This window comes from Rhinopithecus bieti, unplaced genomic scaffold, assembly GCF_001698545.2.
Source record: "Rhinopithecus bieti isolate Rb0 unplaced genomic scaffold, ASM169854v2 scaffold_51905, whole genome shotgun sequence".
Taxonomy (NCBI): Eukaryota; Metazoa; Chordata; class Mammalia; order Primates; family Cercopithecidae; genus Rhinopithecus; species Rhinopithecus bieti.
Window position 1 is genome coordinate 1,054,234 of NW_016821253.1, and position 26,846 is coordinate 1,081,079.

The 26,846-nt window shown below is 46.2% G+C and overlaps 1 protein-coding gene across 13 annotated transcripts in view; it reads left to right on the plus strand.

Annotated features, from left to right (window-relative positions):
- The window catches only part of SNTG2 (syntrophin gamma 2), a 414,561-nt gene that overhangs the window by 155,636 nt on the left and 232,079 nt on the right, over positions 1–26,846 (plus strand). For 8 of the 13 annotated variants that reach the window (XM_017860345.1, XM_017860346.1, XM_017860347.1 and 5 more), the window contains 3 exons: positions 5,810–5,947; positions 19,878–19,929; positions 20,024–20,081. Coding sequence is in view for 2 of the 13 variants with exons in the window: in XM_017860343.1 (XP_017715832.1) it covers positions 5,810–5,947; positions 19,873–19,929; positions 20,024–20,081 (253 nt within the window). In the remaining 11 variants the exon portion in view is untranslated. Of the gene's footprint in view, positions 1–5,809; positions 5,948–19,872; positions 19,930–20,023; positions 20,082–21,030; positions 21,285–21,390; positions 21,564–26,846 lie in introns of those variants that run through there. The other 5 variants (XM_017860343.1, XM_017860344.1, XM_017860351.1 and 2 more) reach the window with 5 other exon arrangements.

Genomic DNA, 26,846 nt, shown 5'->3' on the forward strand with positions numbered 1-26,846 from the left:
TTGAGACGGAGTCTCGCTGTGTCGACCAGGCTGGAGTGCAGTGGCCGGATCTCAGCTCGCTGTAAGCTCGGCCTCCCGGGTTCCCGCCATTCTCCTGCCTCAGCCTCCGAGTAGCTGGGACTACAGGCGCCCGCCACCTTGCCCGGCTAGTTTTTTATATTTTTTAGTAGAGACGGGGTTTCACCGTGCAGGCCAGGATGGTCTCGATCTCCTGACCTCGTGATCCACCCGTCTCGGCCTCCCAAAGTGCTGGGATTACAGGCTTGAGCCACTGCGCCCGGCCGCGGCTGTGATTTTTTGATGACTAGTGAGGTTGCATGTATTTTCACACTTGTAATTCAGTTTCTTGTATTCCTTCTTTTGGGAATTATTTTTATATTCCTCGCTCAATTTTAACAGGATGCTCATGTTTCCATCTTTATTTGTGAGGCTCAATGAAACTAGTGTCTGCAGCATGCATTTATTTTTGAATATGGTATTTTTGTTATAGAAAGTTTTTTTATGTCTATATAATGAATCCTTTACTCAAGAAGTTCTGGCTTTTGAATCACTCTAACCCAATATGCTTGCACACATCCCCGCACACAAACACACACACACACACTGATATTTCCTTCACAGGTTTTTATTTTGTTTTTCTACATCCCTGTGACTGTTGATCTCTCTGGAACTACTTTGTGAAATGAGGCATATGAGACCCATATTTACAATTATCAAAGCATTGCTACGTTAAGCAGTAAAGATCTTCCTTTGCAGGAAGGTTTTTTTTTTTTTTTTTCTCCAGGGATGTCATACACCCCACATGTACCCGAGACCTCCCGGTGCTGACGCGGGTTCATGAACGCGGGTTCATCACCGGGGTGATGCCCTCACTGTTTGGTGGCTGCTGTGATATCACAGTGGATTTTATGTTTTCATGTTTCTGTGTAGTGGGTCCTCTTCTCTGCAGCTGTCTTTATTTCATTAAACATATTGTTAGAATTGTAAGGCTACGTTTCAAAGTTGTCTGTATTGGATTTTTATTGGAATTGCATGGATAAAGTTATAAGGTGAAAGTAGGCTTCCTGTTGCATTCCGTTTGAGAACTGTCTTGTGCCCCTAGGATATGCCAGACTGCACTGTAGGAACTGGTCCTCCTGAAGTGGAGAAGGTAGAGAGGACCCTTCCATCATGGAACTCTTGTTCTACTGTCAAGCAGCATCAGGTTCTGAAAAGTTCTAGGGAGAAAGATAAGTTGGGAAGAGGTATGAAGAGCAGTGGGGGATGGCGGAGTTCTGATTTTAACTGGCCGGTTAGGGAAGCTGCCGAGGTGGGGGCTCTCAGCCCAGACCCCAGGAGATGAGGATACTGGGGAGAGGAGTGGGTGGGGTGGGTGGACAAATCCCAGGCAGGCATGACGGGGTTGCAGGACAGCTGGACAGTGCAGGTGGATGGACCCTGGGCAGGCATGGCGGGGCTGCCGGACAGCTGGGCAGGGCAGGTGGACAGATCCCGTGCAGACACAATGGGGTTGCAGGATAGCTGGGCCGGGGACAGGGAGAGACTACGGATGCTGGCCTCACAGGACATTGCTGGACACTGGCTTTTTCTTTGAGAAATGGCAAACTTTGGGGAGATTTTGTTCAGAGAAATGACATTACCTGAACGATATTTTATCAGGGTCGCCCAGCTATGACTTTAAGAATACACTGAACTGGGCAAGGCTGGAAACAGGTAGGTCTTTCATGAGGCCAGTGAAGCAGCTTTGAAGGCAGCTGAACCCTGTGACCCCAGGCAGAGGGGGAGACATTTCAGGGGATTTGCTGGTGAGTTGGACACCGAGGGTCAGGAGGGAGGAAGGTCACGGAACTGAGGGGCTTCAACCGAGACACCGGGGTGATGCCATTGCCACCCACTGGGGTGGGGGGATCACTGGATGAGAAGGAGTTTTACTTTTGTTAGTTTTTAAATATTTTTATTTGTTTTCAATGGGAAAGACTGAAAGTTTACTTTTGAAGAAGTTGAGTTGGAATTACTATTTTATTTCCAAGAAATATGTCAAGGAAATGCATTCAATTAGCTCATTAAATACCCAGAATTGCTTAAGCAATGGGAAATGCGGGCCTTGGAGAGGGCAGGACCCGGTGGAACCCGCGTCCCCTCCCCCTGCCTTTATTCCTCCTGGTGAGTGACCTGCTCTTATCTCAGCAACTCCATGCTCAGGCTGTTCACAGAGGTTTCCCTGGCGGGCTACAGGTCATGTCTCCAGGGCACAGGAAGGGGCACAGAAAGCAGTGCCTGGAGGGCATATTACCGCACATTACTGCAAATAATTCTCTCTGGCAAAGTAAGGCCGATTTGACAGAACGTGTGTTGTTATAGAAGAAAGTGATTAGCATAAATTGCAACTTTGATTTGGAATGCCTAATTACCTCTAATTTGGTTGTGTTCCTGACTTTAATTTTTTAACATTTTGAGCAGAAGTTAGGTTTATTTCAGATAGCATCATCTGGTTCAGATGGCGTCATAGAGCAACAGATGATTCATTAGAGGTCTTTGTTGAATCTTATTTGCTTTCCTTAGCTAGCATTTAAAATTTTATATATTTAAAATATTATGTTTTATTTGTTAAAGCTCAGCACACCCTTCCCTTGGCCTCTGTCATGGAAACTGTTCTCTGTGGACACTAAGTTCAGTGTTTTCCATTACTAGAGTCCCTGGGTTGCAGGCAGTGTCCTCACCAGGACCGTTAACCAGTAGCAATGGTGAGCAGTCAGCGTGATGATTAGTTGGAAATTAATATTCTATGTGAGTGTGGACTTTACATCCAGATAGAGCATCGACCAATATCGCATCATTTTGATGCAAACTAAAAACTGTTCTCGTCCTGAATAACAAGAGCAGAGCACGCCCTTCCTCCGAAGGCGGCTGCACTGCCTCAGCTTCTCTGGGGATGGCCCACTGCTCACCGTGGCCACTTCTTACCACGCATCTGCCGCTCGGGGTCTCTGCACCCCGTTCCGGGTCCGCTGCTTATTAGTGCCGCCCCTGAGGTCCTCCCCAAGAGCCCCGCAGGTCCCCCATGGCGGTGGCGAGGGGGCCTGTCCTGGGCAATGGTGTGGCTGGGGAACATGCGATGGCTTAGTGAAAGTCTGCAGCAAGAATGTGCTCAGATGCGTCAGTCACCGGGGGATCTGGAGAAATCAGGCTAGCCGGAGCTCCCACTGCCAGGGAGATTCCTAGGTCATCGTGGAGAGAGCCTGTGTGCATGAGTTTTTGTGCACGCGTGTGGAGGCATGCGTATGAGCCATGTGTGTTGCATGGGTGTGTGTGTCTGCAGGAATCATTACCAAGAACTCTGGTGGTCCTTCCTTTTCTTAAAGCCTGAGAGCTGTCAGTCATAGTGACTGGCAGGGAGGGTGAGAACCATGGCCCGAGGAGAAGCAAGGAGAGAGACTGGGACCTGGGGCCTCTCCCAAGCCAGGCAAGCAGGACCACTTTCTGGCTCCCATGGGCTGCGGTGTCCTGAGGAAGCCCCATCGCTCAGCTCCTCCCATTGTCAAGCCCACACGCCTGGGCTTGGAGCTCAGTGCTTGCTGCCCTGTGGCAGAGCTGGCCCTGCTTCCCTCTGTGTGCAGCGGAGTGGGGGATGCCCACCTGTTATCAGGCACCAGTGTGTGAGAGTAAGTGCAGGAGGCAATGGTGAGATATCCTTGCAGGTGTGGTGAGAACGCACATCAAAGTCAGGCAGGGAGCTGCAGGCACTTACATTTCATCCTGTTTCACGCTGGTTAGCTAGAATTCTATTTTCCCAATCGGTGTTCACTTATAAGAGTTACACGTTACACACACTCATGAGGAAAATACTGAGGAGGGTCTTCCTGCCCTTAGGGACATGTCTACATTTCTTCATCTCTCCAGTGAGCTCAGCCTGCGGTCAGGCAAGTCTAGGCATCAAGCTGCAAAGGGCCAGGGGGCCTGGGTCCAGCCGTACCTGGGCTTCCTCCCCGGCTGCCCTTGGTGCCTCCACAGGCACTGCCCCTTACAGAGACCTGGTGGATCCACAGACGGCCTGTGAGCTCCCAGAGCCACAGCAGCACTCCCAGTTCCAGCGCCCACCTGGTCTGGCAGTCTCATCCATGTACAGCCCCCTGGGGTCGGCGAAGTGGGTGGGAGCACACAGCGCCCACAGGGATGGGAAGAAACCATTAGAGTTTCCACTGGGTGCAGTTTTACTTATGCTGGGTGAGGTGTGGATTGTAGTGGCCGGTCCCTGGGCGGCCGGCCAGATGGTCACGTGTGACAGTATGTGTGAGCACAGTCCTGCATGTGTGGTTGTTAAATTAACAGATGCAATGCAGTGGGGCAAACACTCTTTTTTTGTGCTGTGTTGACTGAAAGCAAGAGGAAACCACTTGGAACCCTCCTGAAACTCTCCTGTGCATGGGGATCAGCTGAGGATGTTGGGAGGAGCATATTCTGGCTTGGTTGGTGGCTTCCCTCGGTGAGGGTCTGTGTTTCCCGCGAGTGCTGAGGAGGCCTCCGCTGTGGAAACAAGCCCAGCAAACCCTTCCTACCCAACCATGCTACTTAATAGAGGCATTTGATGAGTTGGCTTTTTAAAAATCCTTTTGCTCAGCCTGGATCTCACCTGGTGAACTCCAGATCTCTGGGGCACACGCAGGCGCTGGGGCTCCTTGGACCCCCTGTTTGGTTCTCATGGCAGCTGAGTTGTGGAGCTGCAGGGTCCTATATGGCCACAGCCTCATCCTTCACCCGCGGGGACCTCCCTGTCCGTGGGCCAGGCTCTGCCCTCATGTGTGGCTCTGAATGTGAGGGTTGATCAGCACCGGGGCTCTAGGCAGAGAGGATGGTGGGGTCTCAGCCCTCCTTGCTGGGCCACTGGCCTCCAGATGTGCCTGTCCCGCTCCCCGGCCATGTGGTGCAAGGACCAAGTGCCCTGGCTCTCACCCCTGCTGCTGCACTCCGGGGGCTGGGTCCTGACAAGGCACTGGGCGTGCGGCTGGGCATAACTGCTATCCTGTGGGTTGCCTAAGCCCTGTACCTGGCCAGCGGTCTGCTCTGGAGCCCCCAGGGCAGCTTTTCCCGACTCTCCCCGAGGAGGAGGCAACGTTTCTAATGACCCAAAGGTGTCTTTCTGAACGGTGCTTCTTTCATCTGCTAACAAAGCTGATAGATTTATCTTCTATGACTAATTACACGTCCCTCCTGATCAATACTTCCTAGCAGTTCCCCATTGTGTTGCTTGCTGTCCAGGAACAACAGGCCTGGCCCTTTCCCCAGCTCCCAGAACACAGCAGCAGCCGCTGCAGGAGCTTGGGCCACACCCACCTGCTCACTTCTGAGAAGGCCACTTCCTCCTGGCTGTGGTTGTTCCCGGTGTGTTCCTTTCCTACTCCAGGCCGACAAACCTTCATACAGATATTTTATGAATCTTAAAAACTATCATTTTATGCAAATAACTTTAGTTAAACTAAAAAATCTGTGTATTTTGGAAGCGGGAAAATTGAGTAAAATACTATAAAACCTGTCAAGTTAAAAAAAAAAAAAAAAAAATGCCGGGCTAATTTTCTTTTAAAACACGCCTTATATAAATCCCACAAAAACTGCTCAGGAACAATTATTCAACACTTGATTACTTTTTGCATAAATGAATCAAATCCTTATCGGCCGAGCACAGATCTCCTGTGCACACGTGAGCGCTACACGTGCGTTTAGGAAGAGTCTTGAGCAGGAGGCTTGTGTCACCCGTCCCCACCCCTGGCTCCTGGCCTCACACCATTCTTGTGTTTCCACTTTGTCCCTACAGACGAAAACCGCTGTTGCTCTGTTGTACGATGAAGAGTCCGAAAATGCCTATGACGTCCGGCTGAAGCTGACGAAAGAGGTGCTGACAATTCAGAAGCAGGACGTCATCTGTGTGGGCGGAAGCCACCAGGGCAGGAATGTAAGTGCCGCCACTTCAGGGGAGTCTCACAGTGTTTCAGAGGAGCCCCATGAAGGGTCTTTGAAAAGTGTGGTTCAGGAATGATTGCTGAGCAAAAGCTGTTGCCTGTTACTTAAATATCCACAACTACTGGCTTTGACTGTGTCACAAAATAAAATACAGTTTTTAAGGTTGTATTATTTACTTTCTCCCTGACTTTATTTGCTAATACATTTTCCATGTAAAGCTTATGTAAAAAATATCCCCAATCCTGGCGCATACCTGTAATCCCAGCTCTTCAGAAGGCTGAGGCAGGAGAATGGCTTGAATCCGGGAGGCGGAGGTTTCAATGAGCCGAGATCCCACCACGGCACTTCAGCCTGGCGACAGAGCGAGACTCCGTCTAAAAAAATAAAAAGCCCCAAATGCCCCCATGTGAGATGTGGAATGTTCTCCCTGGAAACCAGAAGGGAGCCACAGGGTGACTGGTGTGCTTGCCGAAAGCACAGCAGCCCCAGGGTTTCCGTCTGCAAAGGCTGTGAAAGGCAAGGCGGTGGGTGTTCCAGCATTTGGGGCCACCTTGGTCGCCGTGCATCTGTGGATGGAAATGTGAATTTTGATGCCAAAACAAGGTCCTTCTTGGCTGCAATTATATTCCTAACTGACAAATGAAATTTCCTTAAGGGTAAGAAATGTATTTATCAGATGCGGCAGAATAGTGACTATTGGGGATTTTGTTTTGTTTTGTTTTTGCAACTTTATTTGAAAGAGGACTACTGCAAATCAAACATACTGCATTGAAACTGCAATCATTTTGTCAGTTCCTAATTTCCCTTCTAGTAGGGGTAAATAATTTTAGATATATGTAGTGTCATCTTTAGTCAGAGACCTTTCGTTGCTCTCCTTTAAATACATGCATTAGCTGCAAAAACTGATGTTCAAGAATCATGTAGTTGAAAAGAGGTTCTTTTCAGTGTGTTCTTGAAAATATTCCCAAAACCATTTCCATTCCTATGTTCTAGGCCGGCCCTTTCTGGGGGCACAGGCTTAGGAGACCCTGTGTTTGTTTGGTTTTCTCAGTCCTCCTGTCCTTTACCTTGGAAATAAAATGAGGTGGGCATGTCCCCCCCGACTCACAATCCTGTGGTGAGTGTTTCCGAAGAGGTGCAGATGTTAGCAAAGTGTGACGGGTTTCCCGAGAAGGTCCACAAAGATCCCACCGTAAACGGTTCTGGTGTAGATGTGGATCGTGTACAAGTGCTCCTGTGAGCATCCTGGCCCACACCTTCTGTTTGGAGCCCCTCCTTCTGTGGCTGGCACCCCGTCTGCCCTCCTGCTCCCCCACATGTCTCCTGTGGCTCAAGGAGGCGAAGGTTCTGGGATGGGGGGGCAGGGTCCCCCTTTCGGTTGCTCTTCCCTAGAACCCCAGCCCCAGCACCACATCCCAACATATGCCCTCTTCATACTGCCTCCAGGACTGCATCTGTCTTTGTCCGTTTGAGTTACTGTAACAAAGTACCTGAGCTGGGGAATTTACAAAGAACAGAAATACATTGCTCACAGTTCTGGAGCCTCGGAGCACAGGATCAAGGTGCCCGCAGATTGGGTGGTCTGGTGAGGGTCTGCTTTCTTTCCAGATGGCGCCTTGAATGCTGCATCTTCCACAAAGAATGATCACTGTGTTCTTGTGTGGCAGGAGGCGGAAGGGGTGAGATTTTTCAGCCAAGCTTTTGTGTGAAGGCACCTGACCCCATTCATGAGCTCGTAGCCCTCATGGCTCAGTCACCTCCCACAGCCCACACCCCAGCACCACTGCCCTGGGTAGTAAGTTTCCTCGTGAGCTTTGGAGGAGACAGACATTCTAACCCTGGCCTCTGTGTTCCAGAGGCCGTGGTCGGTCTTTACGGGCTCATGCAGGATTCCCACAACCCTGAGGCTTTTTTCTTCCCAAAGTGTAGATAAATCTCATGTCTGCCTTTATGTAGTCTAATCACTAACCATTATGATTTTTTCCTCCACTTGTTCTAAATACCTAATAAGAGTGGGCTTGAGCAAAGAAAAAAATCAAGGAAGGTTTTGTAATCATTTTAAACTTACCCTGCTTAGTAGAGATTTTTATAGAAAATCTCAAAGTAAAAACACTAAATGTGTTTATGCTGTATTGGCTAGAAAAAAATAAATTACGTTTTAAAAGTCTGTAGCATCAGATTCTCTACCACGAGTTAGGTTGTTGGTGAACATGAAAGACTGCTTAAGAAAAACGGGTGTATGCTCATACATGTAGACTTACGGATACAATTTTATACAATTTTAGGTGAATTATTGACACCTAAAAAGCCCGTGGACCTAATGTTAAGATCCCTGCTCTACGAGAAGCAGGGCTATCAGAACACTCAGGTGCCTGGTCCATTTCTCAGTGATCTTTGCTGCTTCCACATGACACCCTCCTCCTTAGAGATGAAGTGAACACGTTTGTGAAAACACATGCTCACCTGGGCTGGATAATTGAAGGGAAATACCTGGGCTGGATAATTGAGGGGAAATACCTGGGCTGGAAAATTGAGGGGAAAGGGTTTATGGGAAAAGTATATACCCAGAAATTGAGGTCAGGATTTTTTTCTTCTTGCTTTTTTTTTTTTTTTTTGAGACGGAGTCTTGCTCTGTCACCCAGGCTGGAGTGCAATGGCGCGACCTTGGCTCACCATAACACCTGCTCCCAGGCTCAGGCGACTCTCAGGATTTCTTTTAGGTACAGAATTTCAGGGTTTCTGTCCCAGGCAGAAAATCATATTGGGATCAATACCATTAGTTTCAGGGATAACTGAAATCCTGCACCTTCCATTGATTATGAAAATAAAGCCATTTTACCATGAGAAGTTATCAGGTGTTTGGAGATTGGGAAGGCCTACTTTTAACAAAGGTCACAGCTCTTTCTAGAATTAGAAGCAGAACACCCCGGGGGGGCTCAGAGCCCAGTGACAACCCTTTCGTCCACATCAGGGAGGGTTTCCCACATTGGCCCCCAGCGAACCTGACTGAGAACACTTGTTTTCCATTTAAAATAATTTTGAAGAGCAGAACTGGAAGACCTAATCATTGCACAATTGATTCACAGAAAACCTAAGTGGGGATTTTATCTCATGGCCTATGGAGTCCCTGCGTGGATCCCAGGAGATGAAAAATTCATCATCAGATTCAGCTCAGCACAGATTTATTGAGTACACAAGATAAGTATTAAAGTCAAGCATATCCAAAACCCTAGATAATATTACTAGTAAAAATAGTTACAAATATAAATTATTTTATTACCACATGCTATTACTTTTCTAAGCATATTTCATATTATAATTCGCTTAAAACCTCCACATCCTGATGCAGGAGGCACCCCTACGGGCCCCTGGTACAGTGACTTAGCCTAAGGCTGAGGCTCTTACCCTGAGGGGACCCTGAGGTTGGTAGCTTGCTCATTCGACCCCTAGGATTGCTGGTGTGTCTGCCACTGACTCCGCGTCCTGGAGAAGACACCTGCAGAGCCTGCATGTTACTCTGAATGTCCTCACTGAAGCCGCACATACAGTTCGAGAAGACACCTGCGGAGTCTGCATGTTACTCTGAATGTCCTCACTGAAGCCGCACGTACAGTTCGAGAAGACACCTGCGGAGTCTGCATGTTACTCTGAATGTCCTCACTGAAGCCGCACGTACAGTTCCAACTGGAGTTTTAATTTTCAGATGGTTTTTTTCTTGATAGCAACTAATACTAATAGTTAATTTATATGCTCTGAGCCCTGTTTTCAGTGGGGGGTTCACTCTCACTTCAGCACCTGCTCTGCAGATGGACTTGGAAGGAGTTTGGGTCTCCTGAAGCCTACCCCAACATTCCCACTGAACTCCAAACCTCTGGTTACTTTTGTGTTCTCACCTGAACATTGGAGAAGACAAAATTAATGGGTAGATGTGTGTTTTGTTTTCTTGAACCTGCTGAAAATAGAACCACATTATCCATTAATGATATAGATGACCATAGAAGGAAAAGAGCAAAACTAGCTTTACCTTTAACAAAGCCAACAGTTCTGCCCATGTATCCTGCAGCACGGAATCTGAATCAATGTATTATTTTACTTCCTGTTCCTTGATATTGACATGAAGTGTGGATGCCCAAGAGTCTCAGGATTCCGTCTCCCAGAGACAGTGTGGGCTTTCAGGAGGGGAGGGCCGGCTTCCTCTTCCCTTTCAGAATTCCCATTTAGATTGCTTTATTTTTCTATAATTGTCATTGTGCATTAAATGTTCTTTTAATTGATACGTCTATGTTGGTACTTTGAATTAATGTGGTAGGATGCTATATATTAAACTTGGTACATTAGGTCATGGTAGATTCACAGTTGGAAAGTATTTTAGAAAATTTTACTTCTTCATTTTACTATGTAGGAAATTAAGATTCAGGAAGAAGGAGGTATGGTTCTAATAGTACAACGTTACCCACAGAGTTAAGACAGCACTGGGCACAACTCTGCTCATTTACAATCTAAGGGATGCGCTCTGATAAATTAGTGAAGACTGCACAAGAAACCAGCAACCACAAGCAGCGCCAGCACAAACAGTGTTGGGTGACAGTTAAAATCACAGTTCTAAACTGTGATTTTAGAACTGTGATTTTAATTTGGAATGAAGAATTTAAAGTCTCTCAGATTGTTGAATGGATCATGACACTTGCAAACATGTAGGAGTTTATGATAAATTCTATATACAATATACAAAATTCTACACTTGTTTCTCATAAAGTCAATATTTCATGACTACTTTAATTTATCTAAATTTATATCTGTATTTCCCAAGTTGCTTCTTATTCTTTGGGTGCAAAATCAGGAGTAGACATCACTTCCGTTTTACTTGTTTTTTATTCTGACCTTAATCTTTATTATTTTATGTCCTTAAGTTTAGACAAATGACCAATTCCCCTTACAATATTTTCTAATTCAGCCAAAATACAAGTAATTTAGTAGCAATCCTTTTAAGCTAATCTGACACTTTATCAGCATTATATATTTTTCTGTTGATAACTTTGTTGAGAAACATTTATTAGTTTGTTAACTCTTCCATTTTTCTCAGATCCCAACACAAAATGTATTTCTTGACAGTTTCTGAAAACCAGTCTCTGTGTGCTTCTTCATGCTGAGTCAGCTCTGACGCCTGTGTACATCGCCTCACCTGTCTCTCTTGGTTGGGTCAGATCCCACTCCGCCTGGCACCTGGGCCTGCTCAGGGCCTGTGAGCTCTCATTAGTCCATTAGGGGAAGGTCTGCTGAACGCCTCGGCCTGTCCTCTGCAGAGCTCATCAGTGTAGGGCAAACATGCGTGTTTACAAATGGAATACTGCATAAGGAGAATTGGCTACTGTTCCTAGAAACTAGAAAACAGAAAGCAAAACAACTGCATTTGGAGCTTTCATTTGTCGGTGACTTGCCCACCAGTGGAAGAATCATATAAGCTTATTAGAGTGTGTCCATAGTCAAACTATAATATGAATTCTTCTGTCATTATATTCTATCCCAGGGTAAATCAGATGTCCTTGCTGATTGCCTGGCTGGCTTTAAGTGGGAGGATATCCTTCTTACGAAAATCACTAACTTCTACAAGGCATCCATTTTTGTTTGAAATTGATTTCTCTTACGTTTAAAATGGCCACCGGCCTTTTTCTTGGATGAATTTATTTCCAAAAGATTTGTCTCCACAGAGGAGGATGGTATGGCGAGGCAGTATGACTGGAACATAAACTGTAAGACACAAAGTGCCAGGAAAAGTGCAGGTAAATTTGGAAGCAAGTGATTTGTGAAATTTCACAGGTACAGGGCCGAAGGCTGCAAGGATGAACCAGGGCTTTGAAATTCATACCTTCAGGAGAACAGTGGACAGTCTTGCTGAAAAGGCTTCCAAAACAATTAACAAAATGCAGTTGTCGGCAAAACATCTAGAATTTATCTATCATCACTTGGATAGTGTCCGACTCTTGCAAAATTCACCTTTGCCTTAGTTTTCAAAACTATTAAGTTAGCTCGTTAAAATGTGATTTAATGGTACCCAGAATAGAGTTCACTTTAATAAGGAAAGTTCTGGTTTAAAGAATATGAAAACCTTAAAAAAATGAATAGTTTGGCCATATTCATTATAAAAGTTTACACCAAGGTTTAGTTAAAAATAATAGTTTACGCTTTGGGAGGCTGAGGTAGGAGGATCACGAGGTCAGGAGTTTGAGACTAGCTTGACCAACACGGTGAAACCCCATCTCTACTAAAAATACAAAAATTAGTTGGGCGTGGTGGTGGGTCCCTGTAATCTTAGCTACTCAAGAGGCTGAGGCAGGAGAATCGCTTGAACCCAAGAGGTAGAGGTTGCCGTGAGCCAAGATTGCACCATTGCACTCCAGCCTGGGCGACAGAGTGAAACTCTGTCTCAAAGAAAAAAAAATAATAGTTTATATACGTTTGTGTATAAGGGTGTGTGCACGCAGCAGCACACTTTATAAAGAAATCAAATAGAAAGTGCGTCACTCAAATAGAACTTTCAATAACCAAAATCTAACAGCAAAGACAGTTGTATAATCTGCCAAACTTTTTTTAAGTATATAATTTTTCAAACCCAAAAAATTTGAAGTGAGCAAACAGAACCCTGTGCAGTTATCATTAATATTTATTATATGCCAAGATAGCACTAGACTGCTTTGGCTCTGTCTGTGTTTTTAAAGAGTAAAGTATGCCTCCACAGCTGGAGCCTGACTGCCTCCTCACCGGCCCTTCGGAACTGATGTTCCTACCGACTGTTCCATTTACATTTTTAAATTCTTCCTTCATATGCATTTTTCCACAGACAACAATTTTTTTGTGTGTTTTTCAATTGTAGATAAATGGAATGCCATTAGGTGCTCATTTTGCAAACATTATGCTTTTTGTACGGATCTACAATGCATGAAGATAAAACCTGCTGCACGTAGATCTACTTAGTCCATCCCTTTAAGGACTGTGAGTTGTTGCATGAACTGTCCAAAGTTGATTGATAAGTTTTCTGCACATTCTTAGTTGGGTGTAAGTCCCTGCAAGAAAAATTTAGATTTTCAATATTGCCAACATATTTATTTTAATAAACCTAACTTTGCAAGGATGTGTACATTCTCTAGAAGTTAGTTTGGGGCTCATATGTGGTGAATTCTTGTTACCAGCTGTGAATCCACAAGGGTCTGCAGCAAACTTGATTCTTGCTTCCTTGGAGGAAGGAATTGGGTTGAGGGGCAGAAAGAGGTTTAAGGCAGAGGGAGAGACTGAGGCCAGTTTTAGAGCAGGAGTGAAAGTTTATTAAAAAGTTTTAGAGCAGGAATGAAAGGAAGTGAAGGACACTTGTAAGAGAGCCGGTGGGTGACTTGAGAGATGAAGAGCCCCATCCAGCCCTTGACTTGGGGTTTTCTCCATTGACATGGTTCCAAGGTTTGCGGACCCCTTCCCCGATTCTTCCTTGGGGGTGGGCTGTCTGCATGTGCAAGGCCGGCCAGCATTTGAGGGGGCTGCATGCACCGTGTGTTTCCTGGGGCTGTGCACATGTTCACTTGAGGTGTTTTTCCCTCACCAATTGAGTCCACCCAGAGGAAAGTCATAGACCAGTTAAATACCACCCTTTTGTCTTGAAGCACCCGTGCTTGAGGCCACTGCCCAGCTCCCGAGATCTTATCGGGAAGCTGCTGATTACCAGCTTCCCGTGTTTTCTATCTACCTGGAGACTGCCTTTTCCTGGTACTGGCTGTGCCCAGTGATCATTTTAGACAGAAAGTGTAACAACCACCTGACCACCACCTGCTGGTCGCCTGATGTCCTGGGGCTGGGGCCCGTCTCCTGCCCTGCTCGTGTCTGCTCTGTGTTACGGTTGTGAGGTTGTGAAGAGCCCTGCTCATGTCTGCTCTGTGTTATGGTTGTGAAGAGCGAAGTCAAAGGGCAATGACAGGCCCATTTGCATCCATGACTAATCGTGGTGGGTGCCCAGTTGACTGGCAGGAGCAGTGCTGCCAGGTGTGAAGCTGGCAGGTGACAAGCAACTGACATGGACGGACACCCCTGCTCCTCATCACCTGCCCTGATAGTGCAGGCCAGGCTGACCAGGAAAGCTGCCAGCCCCAGTTCCCTGGACCACTTGGGAGAGCTCCCCTGGAGGGCCGGGCCCATCAGCACAGGGGCTGGGGGAGGAGAGCTAAGGATGGAAAAGCCCTGGAAGCTAATTCAGAGGAGAAGAGTGTCTTCAGGTTCCTCCTGTACCCCGTCAGGGATCGAGGCAGAGGCTCTGGATGGACCAGAGACTCCGAGGCCAGGATGCAAACATCATAAGGTCATGGCAGCAGGGAGCCTGGTTCCTGTCTGTGGCTCCCAGAGACCCCAGTGTGTTGTCCTGGCATCAGGTTGGGGCTGGGGGGCCGCTCCCCCATGACGCCTGCCAAGGACAGCCTTTGTCATTCCTGGCCTGTGCTCAGACCTGACGAAACTCATACGCGGGGCTTTAGGTGTGAGAAGACAGATCCAACTCCTCAAGAAGGTGGATTACTATGGAATCATTGAATTTTTAAAATTTAGGAGTTATCATACACTTTTCAAAACTCTAATCCCAGGATATTGAAATCCTTCTAATAAGGATTTAACAAACAAATTAAGCAAATATGCACAAGAGTTTTCAAATAACTCTTCTTAGTTTGAAATCATTGCATCCAGACACTGAGAAATAGTTTACTTACTTCAGATGGCAAATCCAGGCTCCCACAGTCTATTTAGGAAATTTTATTGGAGTGAATTATTTTTTAAAAGTAGAGAGAGATTCAACACCCCATTCTGAAAGATGCCTTACAGAGTGTTTCCTAAAGAAAAGGGAACGTCCTACTCTGTGCAAGAAACAATGCCTCGTGACTCAGCGCCCTATCACAGAGCCCCAGGGTGAAGTCTGTTAACACATTGTTTTCTGAAAACTATGGGTATTTTTGAAAGCATCTTTCCTGTGTGGGTGTGAAATAGAATACTTCAGAATTGTTCTTCTGTAAATTTCTAATTTTTGAAATTTAACTTTCAAACCCTTCAATTATAGAGAAAAAAAATAAAAAACCTTATTTTCTAGGTCCCTGGCCTTTCCCACATCTCCATTCTCTTCTTACAAGAGTGAGGCCAGGCCTGTGTGAGGAGTAAGACCACCAGGGAAGGGAACAGGATTGACGAGGACCTGGGGAGAGAGCAGGGGGATTAACACCCCAGGTCATCCTGTCCTCACCACTAGAAGGGTTTTGAACTGAACAAACCTGGAGGTAGGACCCTGGCTGGTGACCACAATACAGCGTTTTACTTGTAGAAATGATTGAAATCTTTCTGGAAATTGTAGTATTCACATCTGAACATGAGTTTGCAGCCATAACAAATTTAAATTTAGTGTTAAGTCCACAGTTTAAATATCTGAAGTAGAATTGTCAGGCCCATTCATACATGTAATTCAGTAATAACTTGAAGAACAATGTTTTAGAAGACCAGAATGAGAAATCTGATCTTATATACCCCCAAACCATTTTTTGATGAGAAATGTATAATTGATAAGTTATCTATGTCATAGAAAACTGCTCCTTCTTAAAATATGTGGTCAGAGGATAATGTGGAGATAGCTATATCCTATTATTAATATAATGATGCTGCTACCAAGATGTGAACATTAATTAAATGTCATAACATAGTTTGGGATTAAATGAGAAAATGCAGAATAGCATTTTATGAAAGCTTTTATCTGATATGTTTGTGAAAAGAAAAGCAGGATTGAATTGGAAAATAATTTATTGAACAATTGCCTTAGATTTCAACCTCAGTTCTGTAGAGGTTTTATGATACATTTGATTCTATTCTGAATTTGTTCCTTTGGTGAGTCCCTGCAGTCCCTGAGTATGGGAAGTGAGGAGGCCGTGATTATGGGCGAATGCATGGAATAGGGGAGTCAGGCCATAAGTTAGATTTATGATGAGCCTTGGGGCAGCTCACGATCCGTACCTGCTTGTGGGTCCTTTAAGGGGTATGTATTAGGAGAGGAATGAAATAGCGGACTGTTTTGGTTGCGTTAGACATGCTTTCTGATGGCGTTAGTTTGTCTAGATATCAGTTAACAGAACACTATGAAAATGCTACCCAGAAGGTTAAATTAAAGTGATCAGCTCTGGATTGACTCTGGGGTCATAAAATAATGAGGACGCAGGAGGCAGAATAAGTTCAGCCAGGCTGCTGTGTGAAAAGTTCCATTAGAAGCTGCAGAAGTTTTCCCATTTACTTTTTATCATCCAGTAAGTTTTATAAATCTTGGTTTGAAAATTAAAGTTCCTATATATGCTAATGTTAAGATGTTAGAGGCTTCATAATTATATAATGGTTATTTATAAAAGTGTGGAAGCACAAATTGGCTGAGCCTTTCCTCTCAACTTTAACACACTGAAGTCCTTGGTGTTTGAATGAGGTGGTTTTAAAACAACAATTTTTCATGGGTAGACCTAACCACCTTGGTAGTTGTGTTAAATCTGATGGTCTATAAGGTGCTTTCCACAGTGATCGTCCTTGACTCCTGTCGAGGCAGCTTGGACTCCACAGTAACAAGGAACCACAGGTGGGCTGACTTGGGCAGCAGGGACTCCCTTCTCACCGTTCTGGGAGGTGGAAGTCCAACACCAAGGTGCTGTGGGTTTGGTTACTGGCAAGGGCCGGCTTCCTGGACTGCAAGCGGCAGCCTTATGTGTATGTCCTCACATGGTACAGTTACTGGCAAGGGCCGGCCTCCTGGTTTGCAGGCGCCAGTCTTATAGGTGTGTCCTCACATGGTAGAGACAGTGAGGTGGGGGTGGGGAGAGGAAGAACAAGAGAGAGAGAGAAAAAGAGAGAAAGAGAGAGAGCGAGAGCGCTGTATCTGCTGTCTTTTCCTGTTCCTTTAAGGACACCAACCCTATCAAATAGGCCCCCTGAATGACCTCATCTGACCTTAGTTACTTCCTACAGGCCCTGCCTCCAATGCAGTCACACTGGGGGTCAGGACTTCATCATGGATTTTAGGGGACACGGTCCCATTCCCAGCACTTCCCATTAGGGCTCACAGTATGGCTCTCACTTTCCAGATGCAGAAACTTGATTTTAGAGAGATTTAGAGACCTAAATACCTAAATGGCTGGTTCAAACATACACAGAAAGGAACATTTCAGGAGACTGCACAAAGCAATTATGAAATAAATATTATTTTGGTTTAGCTAAAATCATAGAGAACAAGCTCCTCAAGTTCTAGTAAACAAATGTTTATGTTGGTTGTTCAAGTTGTAATTTTTTCTTACCTGTCTTGTTAAGCATATTAGTCCAGATTTTACCACAGGTGATCAGTTTCTTGGTATTTCCTTTGAAATACCAAGGATATTTTAGGATATTTCAGGATGTCTTCATGACATGTATAAGTGAGTCAAATGACAGCTTTAAAATGTCATTCTTTGGCAGTCTATCAAGGCAGAAACTAACTTGTTTCTTCTCAAAATGCATTTTCTCTCATCTTGTACTTGCTTGTTTGCAAATATATTAACAGCTAAAATTTTAAAATGTTGTAGAGCATTTTCAAAAATTCCATACAGAGAGGCCTCCAGTTACTATGACATAGACAATTCAATGTGCTCATCTTCCGTAGCACAGAAAAGTTCTTAGAAGCGTGAGACTGTTTGCTGTGTCACACAGAGGAGCAGCTAGTAGGTGGATGGATGCCTTTCTCCCCACTCCCTCACTGGGCCATGAACACTGCAGAATTTACTATCTACTGAGGGAGGGAATGAACCCCTGCTGTGTTCTGCAGTTCACACTCACCGTGAGATGCATTCTGGCCTGCAACGTCAACGGTCCTCGTGTTGAAGAGGAAAACTGTGTGCTTCCCACATGCACGAGTAACTCCCTGTCCCTCCTCTGCAGAGGATACCCTTGGAAACCCACTGTCCACACATTGGCATTTATTTATTCAGCTTTATTGAGCTGTAACTAATAAAAATTATACATGCTTAAGGTGTGCAGGGTATGTTCTCATGTGCATATATCTTATGATATGCACACTACAAACAAGCTAATTAACATGTATATCACCGCTTACGGTTACCTTTGTTTTTGTGGTGAGGACACATAAGGTTTATTCTCTTAGCACATTTCAAGGAAATACAGTATTATTAACCATAGTCACCATGCTTTCCATTAGAGCCGCAGAACTGGTTCACCTTACAGCTGAAACGTTGCACCCTTGGCCTGCATCTCCGCGCCGCCCCCGACCCCGAAACCCCTGGTAACCACAGTTCTACTCTCTGCTTCTGTGTTCAACATTCTTAGATTCCACATGCAGGAGAGACCGTGTGGTATTTGTCTTTCTGTGCCTGGCTGATTCTGCTCAGCCCAGTGCCCTCCAGGCTCATCCGTGTTGTTCCAGATGGCAGGATTTCCCTCTTTATGGCTGAAGGATGCTCCATTTGGTGGATCCGCTGCATTTTCTTTATTTTTGCATCTGCTGGTGGACACTTGGGTTGTATCCGTATCTTGGCTGTTGTCAGTAATGCTTTGACGGGATTTAAGAGCCCGTCTGTTACTCTGGCCATGGGTGCAGTGTGGCTGGGAAACATCTGTGGTATTTCAGGTAGATACTGAGAATGTGGATGTGATAAGAGCCCACGGTATGGACGTCCCAGGGTGGCTCTGACTTTGCTGTTCACAGTATCTGGAACGCAGCCTAAGACCAAGAAAAAGTCAAAACGATCACTCTGTAGCAAGATCCCTGAAATACAGCTCTTTTCTGTGTATAAAATTATTTTGTCAGTTAAAATATATGCGCAAAAAATTTTAATGCAGTTATATTTGCTCTAATTTTTGGTTTCTTTCCTTTGAATTTATAAAGTATTCCCCCTAAGAAGGACATTCCTGGGGTGTCTCAGGCTGTGGAAGTCCTCACAGCAGCCTTCCTGCATCTGCACCTGCACCGCTGTCCAGGGCGGGAGCTCCCAGGTCCACCCTTCGGCATGAGCTCTGCCACCATCTGACTTCTTCGTCCCTGCTTTGCACAACAGATTCCTTTCAGAGCCATTCAGCCCAAACATGCTCATGTTTCCACCTAGAACTCAAAGAAAGTCTGTCACTTCTGTTTTTCCTGTAGTGTCTTTTTGAGGTAAAGGCACCCTTTGGCCACTGTCCATCTACCCCAGGCCACCTCGTACACCCCTCAGAGCGGCACCAGTCACCCTTGTCTACCTGAAGTTGGCAACAGTTGCATTCATCAGATTAGCAAACACAGGTGCATGGCTTAATGCGCAAGAGATTTGGAGATTTTTACCATTTCACTAGCCAGTTAAGGGCCTATTGTGCTTTTAGCTTTTTATCACAACCTACGCTTAAATATCCCAGGCACCTGTGGTCAGAGGATGTGAAAAAATTGATCATTCATGAATTAGTATTGGTTGAAGATTGTCCTAAACACGGCCGACCTCAGCAGAGATGCACAGTGAAGAGGGAGCCCATCCTGGGGTTGGCGGGAAGAGACCAGATTTAAAACAGGACTGAGTGCCCCGCCCCACTTCCCTTTCACCACCTTGGAGAAGGTGGGCCCCTCGTTTCTTCACGGAGCTCCGTTCCTCACAGGCAGATTGCAGATGGGATGACAGCTGTGCAGAGACTCTCCCTGGATTTCACGGGGCCTATTCTTTATCACTGTCTTTGTTTTCATACGTGCAACACCACACATTAAAGGTTTGAAATAGTGTCATTACTGTCATATTTAGCCAAGGTTGCTTTGGAAATATAATTTAACAAGTATTTCAGTTTACATGAAGAATTTCTTTTGAATTCACTTTCCGATAGTGCATTTTAACCTAAACTTGGTTTGTTTTCTGAACTTTTTTAAAGCACAGAACTGTTACACTTCGCAGACAGGCAGTTGGCGGCTTGGGCCTGAGTATAAAGGTAAATGGTTTTCTGTATTCCTGCTTTTATTTTCGAAGAACTTTTAGTGTGAATCATGATAACCGTGTTTCTTTCTGATGGCTTTGCCTTTCAGGGAGGTTCTGAGCACAACGTCCCCGTCGTCATATCAAAAATATTCAAAGACCAAGCAGGTAAAAACAGCCAAAATGACCTGTGTGTGCATCGCAGCCGTTTGTAAGATAACAAATTACTGAAAATGATAAAAATCAGCAGATGTGTATTTTGCTCGATTACCTAAACTTCCGTTTTATTTTCGTAGCTGTGACTTTTTCAAAGGATGCTTCTTATGCCCTGATCTGAGGCTGCCCTTTTTAACCTCTGCTGATCCCTCTGGCCCTTAAGACAGACAGTAATTCTCTGTTTGATGTATCAGGTTATCCTCTAAAGATATTGATGATTCAGGGGTTTGAACGTGGAGTTTAAGGTATGTTAAAAATTGAGGAGAATTAAATACAGATGGAGAAGTCCATGGTGGTCGTTGAAGTATCTGACACAGTCTCCAAGCGTAAGAACGTAACTTGCCTGTTGCAGGACTAGCTGACCGCGCCAGGCGGGGTGGGGCTGAAATGCCATCCGTTCTGCACTTGGCAGCTGGCGGTACTGCACTGACTGCTACCTCAGTCCATGAAATGAAGCACTGGCTATATGGGAATGATCACAAGAATAACTGACATTCACAGGGAGAGATTACCCTGTGTGCAATCGGAAAGTGAGGGTGGGACTTCTGGCCACACATTCCAATATTGGGCAGATTGTTTCTCGTACAGTTCAATTTTGGACATAATGACCCCCCGCGTTAAACTGCATGCATCTGTCTCCTTGTCAGGAGGATTTTGCGTCCCCAGAGCTGGCCTCCTCCCACCTGGTCCAGCAGCTCCTGGGTGTGCAGCCTCAGGCCGCTCCTCCCCTATTCTCCAGAGTAAGGGGCACCTGGACATGCGCTCTGTGTGGGGGGCGATTAGCTTATGTCCTTGAGGCCTGCAGGGGAACAGGAAGTAAGACAGAGTGGGCAAGGCGGGTAGCATTATGACCTCATGTGCCTCACACCGGAAAGCACAGCTATTGCAGGGGACCGCTGGCTGTGTCCCTGGAGGGGACATGCTTCTCTCCACGCTCTACCAGAAATGTGGAGGTTTTGGGTGAAAAGCACAGAATAAGCTTATACTTTTTCTCAAAACGTTCTTACTCATTTCATCCAATTTTACCCAAACCATAAGCCCAGCATGCAGGTAGAGTGCCCTGAAGAGGATGGAGGTCCCAGGCTGGGGAAGCCTTAACCACCAGCCCTCCGAAGGTGGGTGCGGTGAGCGCAGCGAGCGTCAGGTCGTATGAAGGTGGGTGTGGCAGTGATCAGGTCGTCTGAAGGTGGGTGCGGTGAGGACAGCGAGGGTCAGGTCCTCTGAAGGTGGTGCGGTGAGGGCACAATGGTCAGGACAGTGATGTGTGGTGCAGGAGATCATGTTCTGCTGTGGAGACTGTCTCAGTGGGATGTGAATTCCCCACGGCAGCTTTGAACATGTTCTCAGGGAAGAGAGGTTTCCACAGAATGATTCGCCATGAAGTCTGCATCCGGGTAAAGATTCTTTTTCACCAGAAGGACATTTAGGAGTCAGGTCAGCAGCACAGTTTTCTTCTTTTGAGCAAGCTTACAAACTTGCCTTCAAACTCACAGCAGAGGGCTTTCCATTAAATCAGGAATTAGGGGCCAGCAAGCCCCAAAACCCAGCGTCAGCCTCAGCCTCAGAGGCAGCAGGGGCTGTTCTAAAGGAAACCTAGGAATTTCAGTGTTATAGGAAATACAGTGTTAGTTATAACCAAGATGGCAGGAAAAGTGAGAGGGCTTTGCAGACCTCTGAATGAAAGGGTAATTCTTTTGAGGGCGGTTTTTTTTTTTTTTTTTTTTTGGTTGTCCCCCCTCCCGCACCCCCAGACGGCCTCTGACTGAAACACCCAGGCTGGAGGGCAGTGGCGTGATCTCGGCTCACTGCAGCCTCCACCTCTCAGGTTCAAGCGATTCTCCTGCCCCAGCCTTCCGAGTAGCTGGGATTACATGTGTCCACCACCACGCCTGGCTAATTTTGTATTTTAGTAGAAGTGGGGGGGGGGGGGGTCACACCATGTTGGCCAGGCTGGTCTCGAACTCCTGACCTCAGGTGATCTGCCTGCCTCAGCCTCCCAAAGTGCTGGGATTACAGGCGTGAGCCACTGCACCTGGCCTCTTTTTGAGGTTTTTAGAGCATTTCAAAAGAAACATTATGATTCATTTGAACTATAGTATTTTGTTGCATGTATTACATCAAGTGTTATGATTGTGTTGACCAGCTTTGCAGAGCTCAGTGCTTTGGCGCATATAAAGTGTGATTCCACACGGAGCCGTGGGTCCACTGTTGCTGTGTCGGGTGTGGTTGGTTCCTGCTGCACCCCTGAAGCCATCTGGCTGACTGGTGGATAGTGGAAAGAAGGCATGGCCTGATGCAGCTCTGTTCCTCTCATCTTTGTGAACATTTTTAGTTATTTTCATTCATGGGGTTTTATTTTTTTAATTGGTGGATATGATGAAAAGTCTCAGAAAAGAGAATAAGACAGGTTAGCCAACAGGTAACATTCAGTAAAGGATATTTATGGTTAATTCAGAAAGAAAATCTATTTTTCCTGTAGGGGGAGAAACAGGTCAAGAAGGCCACACTCCCTGGAGTGTGAGTGCGACCCTGGGGTTGTAGCCTGTGTGCCCTCCCAAGCCAGCATCCCTGCCTCAAGCAACCAAGGCTTGGTGGGTGTGGTCAGGAGAAACTGGGACCCAGGAGATCCCACCTTACCAGACTGCAGACCTTGCTGATGCACTTCTCTTCTGACATTGGGAGCTTCACAAGTAACTCCAGTGGGGAGCCCCAGTGGGAGGTCCCCACGCTCCTCCCGGGCCTGCTTCCAGGCTTGCGTTCCGTACCCCCTGCAGATTTCCCACCCAGAGCCTTGCCTGCCCGTCCCTGCTGCCCCTCATCCTGCCAGCTCGCCTGTCTCCATCCTCACCACCCCTCCAGGCCCAGGCCTGCGACCTCAGCAGCACTTGGAGATGAACTTACATGGTTCCTCCCTGTACCTACCTCTCCCCACCAGGATCCATTTCATCCGCTGTGCCAGAGTTCATGTTTTGGAGACACATTTATGTCCTCATTGTATGCACAGTCAGTAACAGAAAGTCCTGGCAATGAATTGTGAGTTTAAGGGATCAGGGGCTTTGTCTCATTTATTTTATGTCTTCCGTGTAAACCACAGAACGAGTGTTTTACAGGTGAGCAGAGCCCCTGGGTTGTCCTGAATATCTTGTATTAGACTGACGCAGGAGTCTGGCCTCAGGATGAAGGGAGTGCAGGAGGCTCTGTGAACTTCGATGCTGGAGCCCAGGCGTGCATACCTCTACCCCACAGAAAAGAGCCCAGGAGCACATACCCTCTACCCCACAGAGCATGGAGTCGCCAGATAGGTCAGGATGCAGACAGACCAAACACAGGGTGATTAGTTAGAACTAGGAATACCTACGGATGCTAAGAGAAACTGTCTGCATTCCTCCACGTTTTACATCCTCTTCTGGATGAGCAGGTGTACATTTATCCCCAGGTGATGAAAGGCCAGGACAGGTGGGAAGGCTCTCCGGCCCTCATTCTCCAGGGACGCCAGAGCAGCCAGGTAGCCCGAGGCTTCACCTCGCTCATTTCTAAGAATGAGGCAGTTGTGAGATGTTAGATCAGCACAAAATATAAAATTATTGGTTTGCTTGTTTATCCATGAGTTTATCCAACCCTATTTAATAAACAACTTCTATGGATAAGACGCTTCTCGGGCCATCCGCAGAGACCGAGGCGAAATTCTCGCCGTTGCAGAGCTTGTAGACAACTGGAGAAGGCTGGCAGTGAACACTTGTGGGATACATTTGCAGAAATGACGGCTCCTGTGGAGTGAGCGACACCGTGGTACGGAGGAGACGGGTAGAGGGCGCTGTGTTTTGTAATGTGGTTAATGATTTTATCCTGTGAGTAGGAGAGAGTCAGCTGAAGTTTGTTTAAAATTGGAGTGATTGGGGTAGCTTCTCATTTAAGAAAAGTCACCCTGGCTGTTGTGAGGAAGCTGCTCCAGGAAGCAGGGAGGAAGGTGGAGAGCCCGTGCAGGGTGCAGGAGGGGCAGCCGTCCCTGCCCCTCTGGGATTTTGGTGAATTTGTAGATAAGTGGCCAGAAGTGGGATGTCCTCGGAGGCTCCATGTCACATGTTGCTGAAGAGTGGGCTGTGTGTTTGAGAGGAAGGAGGACTCAGGCCAGGTTGAGGTTTCCATTTAGCCTCAGCACCAGGTGGGCCAATGGTGCATTTAGTGAAATGGCCCGCACAGGTCCTGGGGTGTTGAGTGAATGTCGGAAGCAGAGCGTGGACAGCAGGGGATCTGTGCTGTGTTTCAGGGCTGATTTGCTGGCCAGCGGAGTGTACCTGTGAGAGGCTCAGAGGACAATATCAGGGTAAGACACTTTTTTAAAGAGAGGCATTTAAATTAAATGAATGGCACTGAGGTGGTTCCCCAGAGACTTGCTGTAGGTGGAGCGGAGAAGGCTCCTGAGGCCTGAGTTAGGAGTGTGGACATCCCGAGGCTGGACGGTTGCCTGATGTCAGAGTGGAGCCAGGCAGCCCGGCTCAGTTCACTTGCGCCTTGAATTCTTCGCGAAGTGACTCTTGAGCATCTGAATTGCCTGAGCAGCTGTGGAGAGCCTGAGAGAGAGACGCTCTGATTGTACCGTTGAGGTGCGACCTGCATGCAGGATTCCACGCCCTGGAGCCCCCGCCCCCTGGTCCCTCTGATGTGGAGACCTTCAGACCTCACACTCATCACAGGGGACTCGGGATCCACAGGTCCACGTTGTGGGTGTGGAGAGGCTGAGAGGTGGAGATAGGTCTGAGACTCTCCTCAGTGCAGATATAGGGTTAAGCACATATGTCTAGACATTGTTGAATACCTGGTGAGATTGTATATTTTCGGGGAGATATTATTTTTATTGTGTTTAATGGGAAATTTGTTAATATTACATTTGAGTATAATTTTTCTTGAGCATTAAATGTCAATCACCAATTTTGATTCCTTCAATTCATTAACCTTTCAAATAATGATTATATATTTCTTTTTCTTTTTCTTTTTTTTGAGATAGAGTCTTGCTCTGCCACCCAGGCTGGAGTGCCATGGTGCGATCTCGGCTCACTACAAGCTCCGCCTCCCGGGTTCAAGCAATTCTCCCTCAGCCTCCTGAGTAGCTGGGATTACAGGTGCCAGCCATTATGCCCAGCTAATTTTTGTATTTTTAGTAGAGATGGGGCTTCACCATGTTGGCCAGGATGGTCTCAACCCTTGACCTCGTGATCCGCCCGCTTCAGCCTCCCAAAGTGCTGGGATTACGGGCGTGAGCCACCGTGCCTGACCATGATTATAAATTTCTACAAATGATCCATTTGATGATTTTAAACTTCATAAACACTAGACAAAGCCTCTGCGCATGCTGTGATTGCAGGCGCACACTCATCGATTCCGTCGTTCGGTTAACAAACGTTGTATACCCCTGAGTGCTAAGCACTGCCCTCTGTGCTGAAAGAAGCAAAAAATAGACGAGTTCTTGCTTTCAGAGAGTGTGCATTATAGCGGGAGAAGATAATAAGCAAAAATATAAATGAAATTATGTCATGTATGGATAAGACTAAGGAGAAAAATATAGCTACATTTTTGCTAATACTTTCAGGCATTCATGGTATGACCTTTAACTACCCTATGAGATAATGACTGGGATTTTCATTCCGATTTTATAGATGAGGACACTGAGGCAAAGATACGTTAAAGAGTTTGCACAGGGACACATGTGTAAATGGCAGAGCCAGGAGTGACCCCAAGACCCATTTCTGGGTCATTATCCGGTGCTGCCTGTCTTTCAAATATTTGGAAAGAACCAGTGCAATGTGGTTACGACATTTCTTCATTTATTCTTTATTTTTGTACATTCCTTGGGTTATTGCTCTATGTTGGTGTTGCCTAGGGTTGAGTAATGTTATTTTGATAACTTCCTAGTGTAGTAATGGTGAAATTATTACTACCAGAAAAGGAAAAAGCAGTGTCTTTTCCAACCAGCTGAGTGACACGGTCTGTTGTTTGATGCATGATTTATTGATTATTGATATGAGATTTGATTCTCTCAAGATAATTTAAAAATAAACACTTTGTATTGAGCTTTCTTTTTGTAGTTGAACTTCTTTTGTTAAGTCAATAGACTTCTAATGTGCACATATTTACCTAAGTTTTAGGTTTCTGCATGTATGTACCTCAGGGAAAAGACAAATGGAGAAAGGAAAAACTCACTTGTCGGCCTGGCCTGAGCCCTGCTGTGTGTCATTTTGTCAGCGTGTGTGGCCCTAGGGTGTTGGCATTGTGAAAACCTGGGGACTCCGCCCAGGAAGGGCCATGTGTGCTGTGAAATCCTCTCAGCTTATGGTGGTTTGAGTGAATACGGCTTGGTCTTCTCACTGAACAAGAAATCCGGCTGTGTGCTGTGGTTTCCTCCCACTATCTTTCTGTCATCCTGCGGCACCATCCTTAGCTTGTGGGTTTTATCCTCATGTTCATTGAGGATATTTGCAAAGTGGTGGCTGTATTTCAAGATAACATATCTTCTTTTTATGAAGGAAAGAAGGGAAACAGGGTACCACCCCCAAAGCAGTGCCATGGATCCATCTCCAGGAAGGAAAAAGCCTCCACGGTGTTCCTTCATTTCCATCCCACCCACTGGAACCGGACCGAAGTTCGCCCTCAGAAAGGCTGAGGGAGCCAGTTCTTCGCGAGCTGTTTGAAATTCGCCCTCAGAAAGGCTGAGGGAGCCAG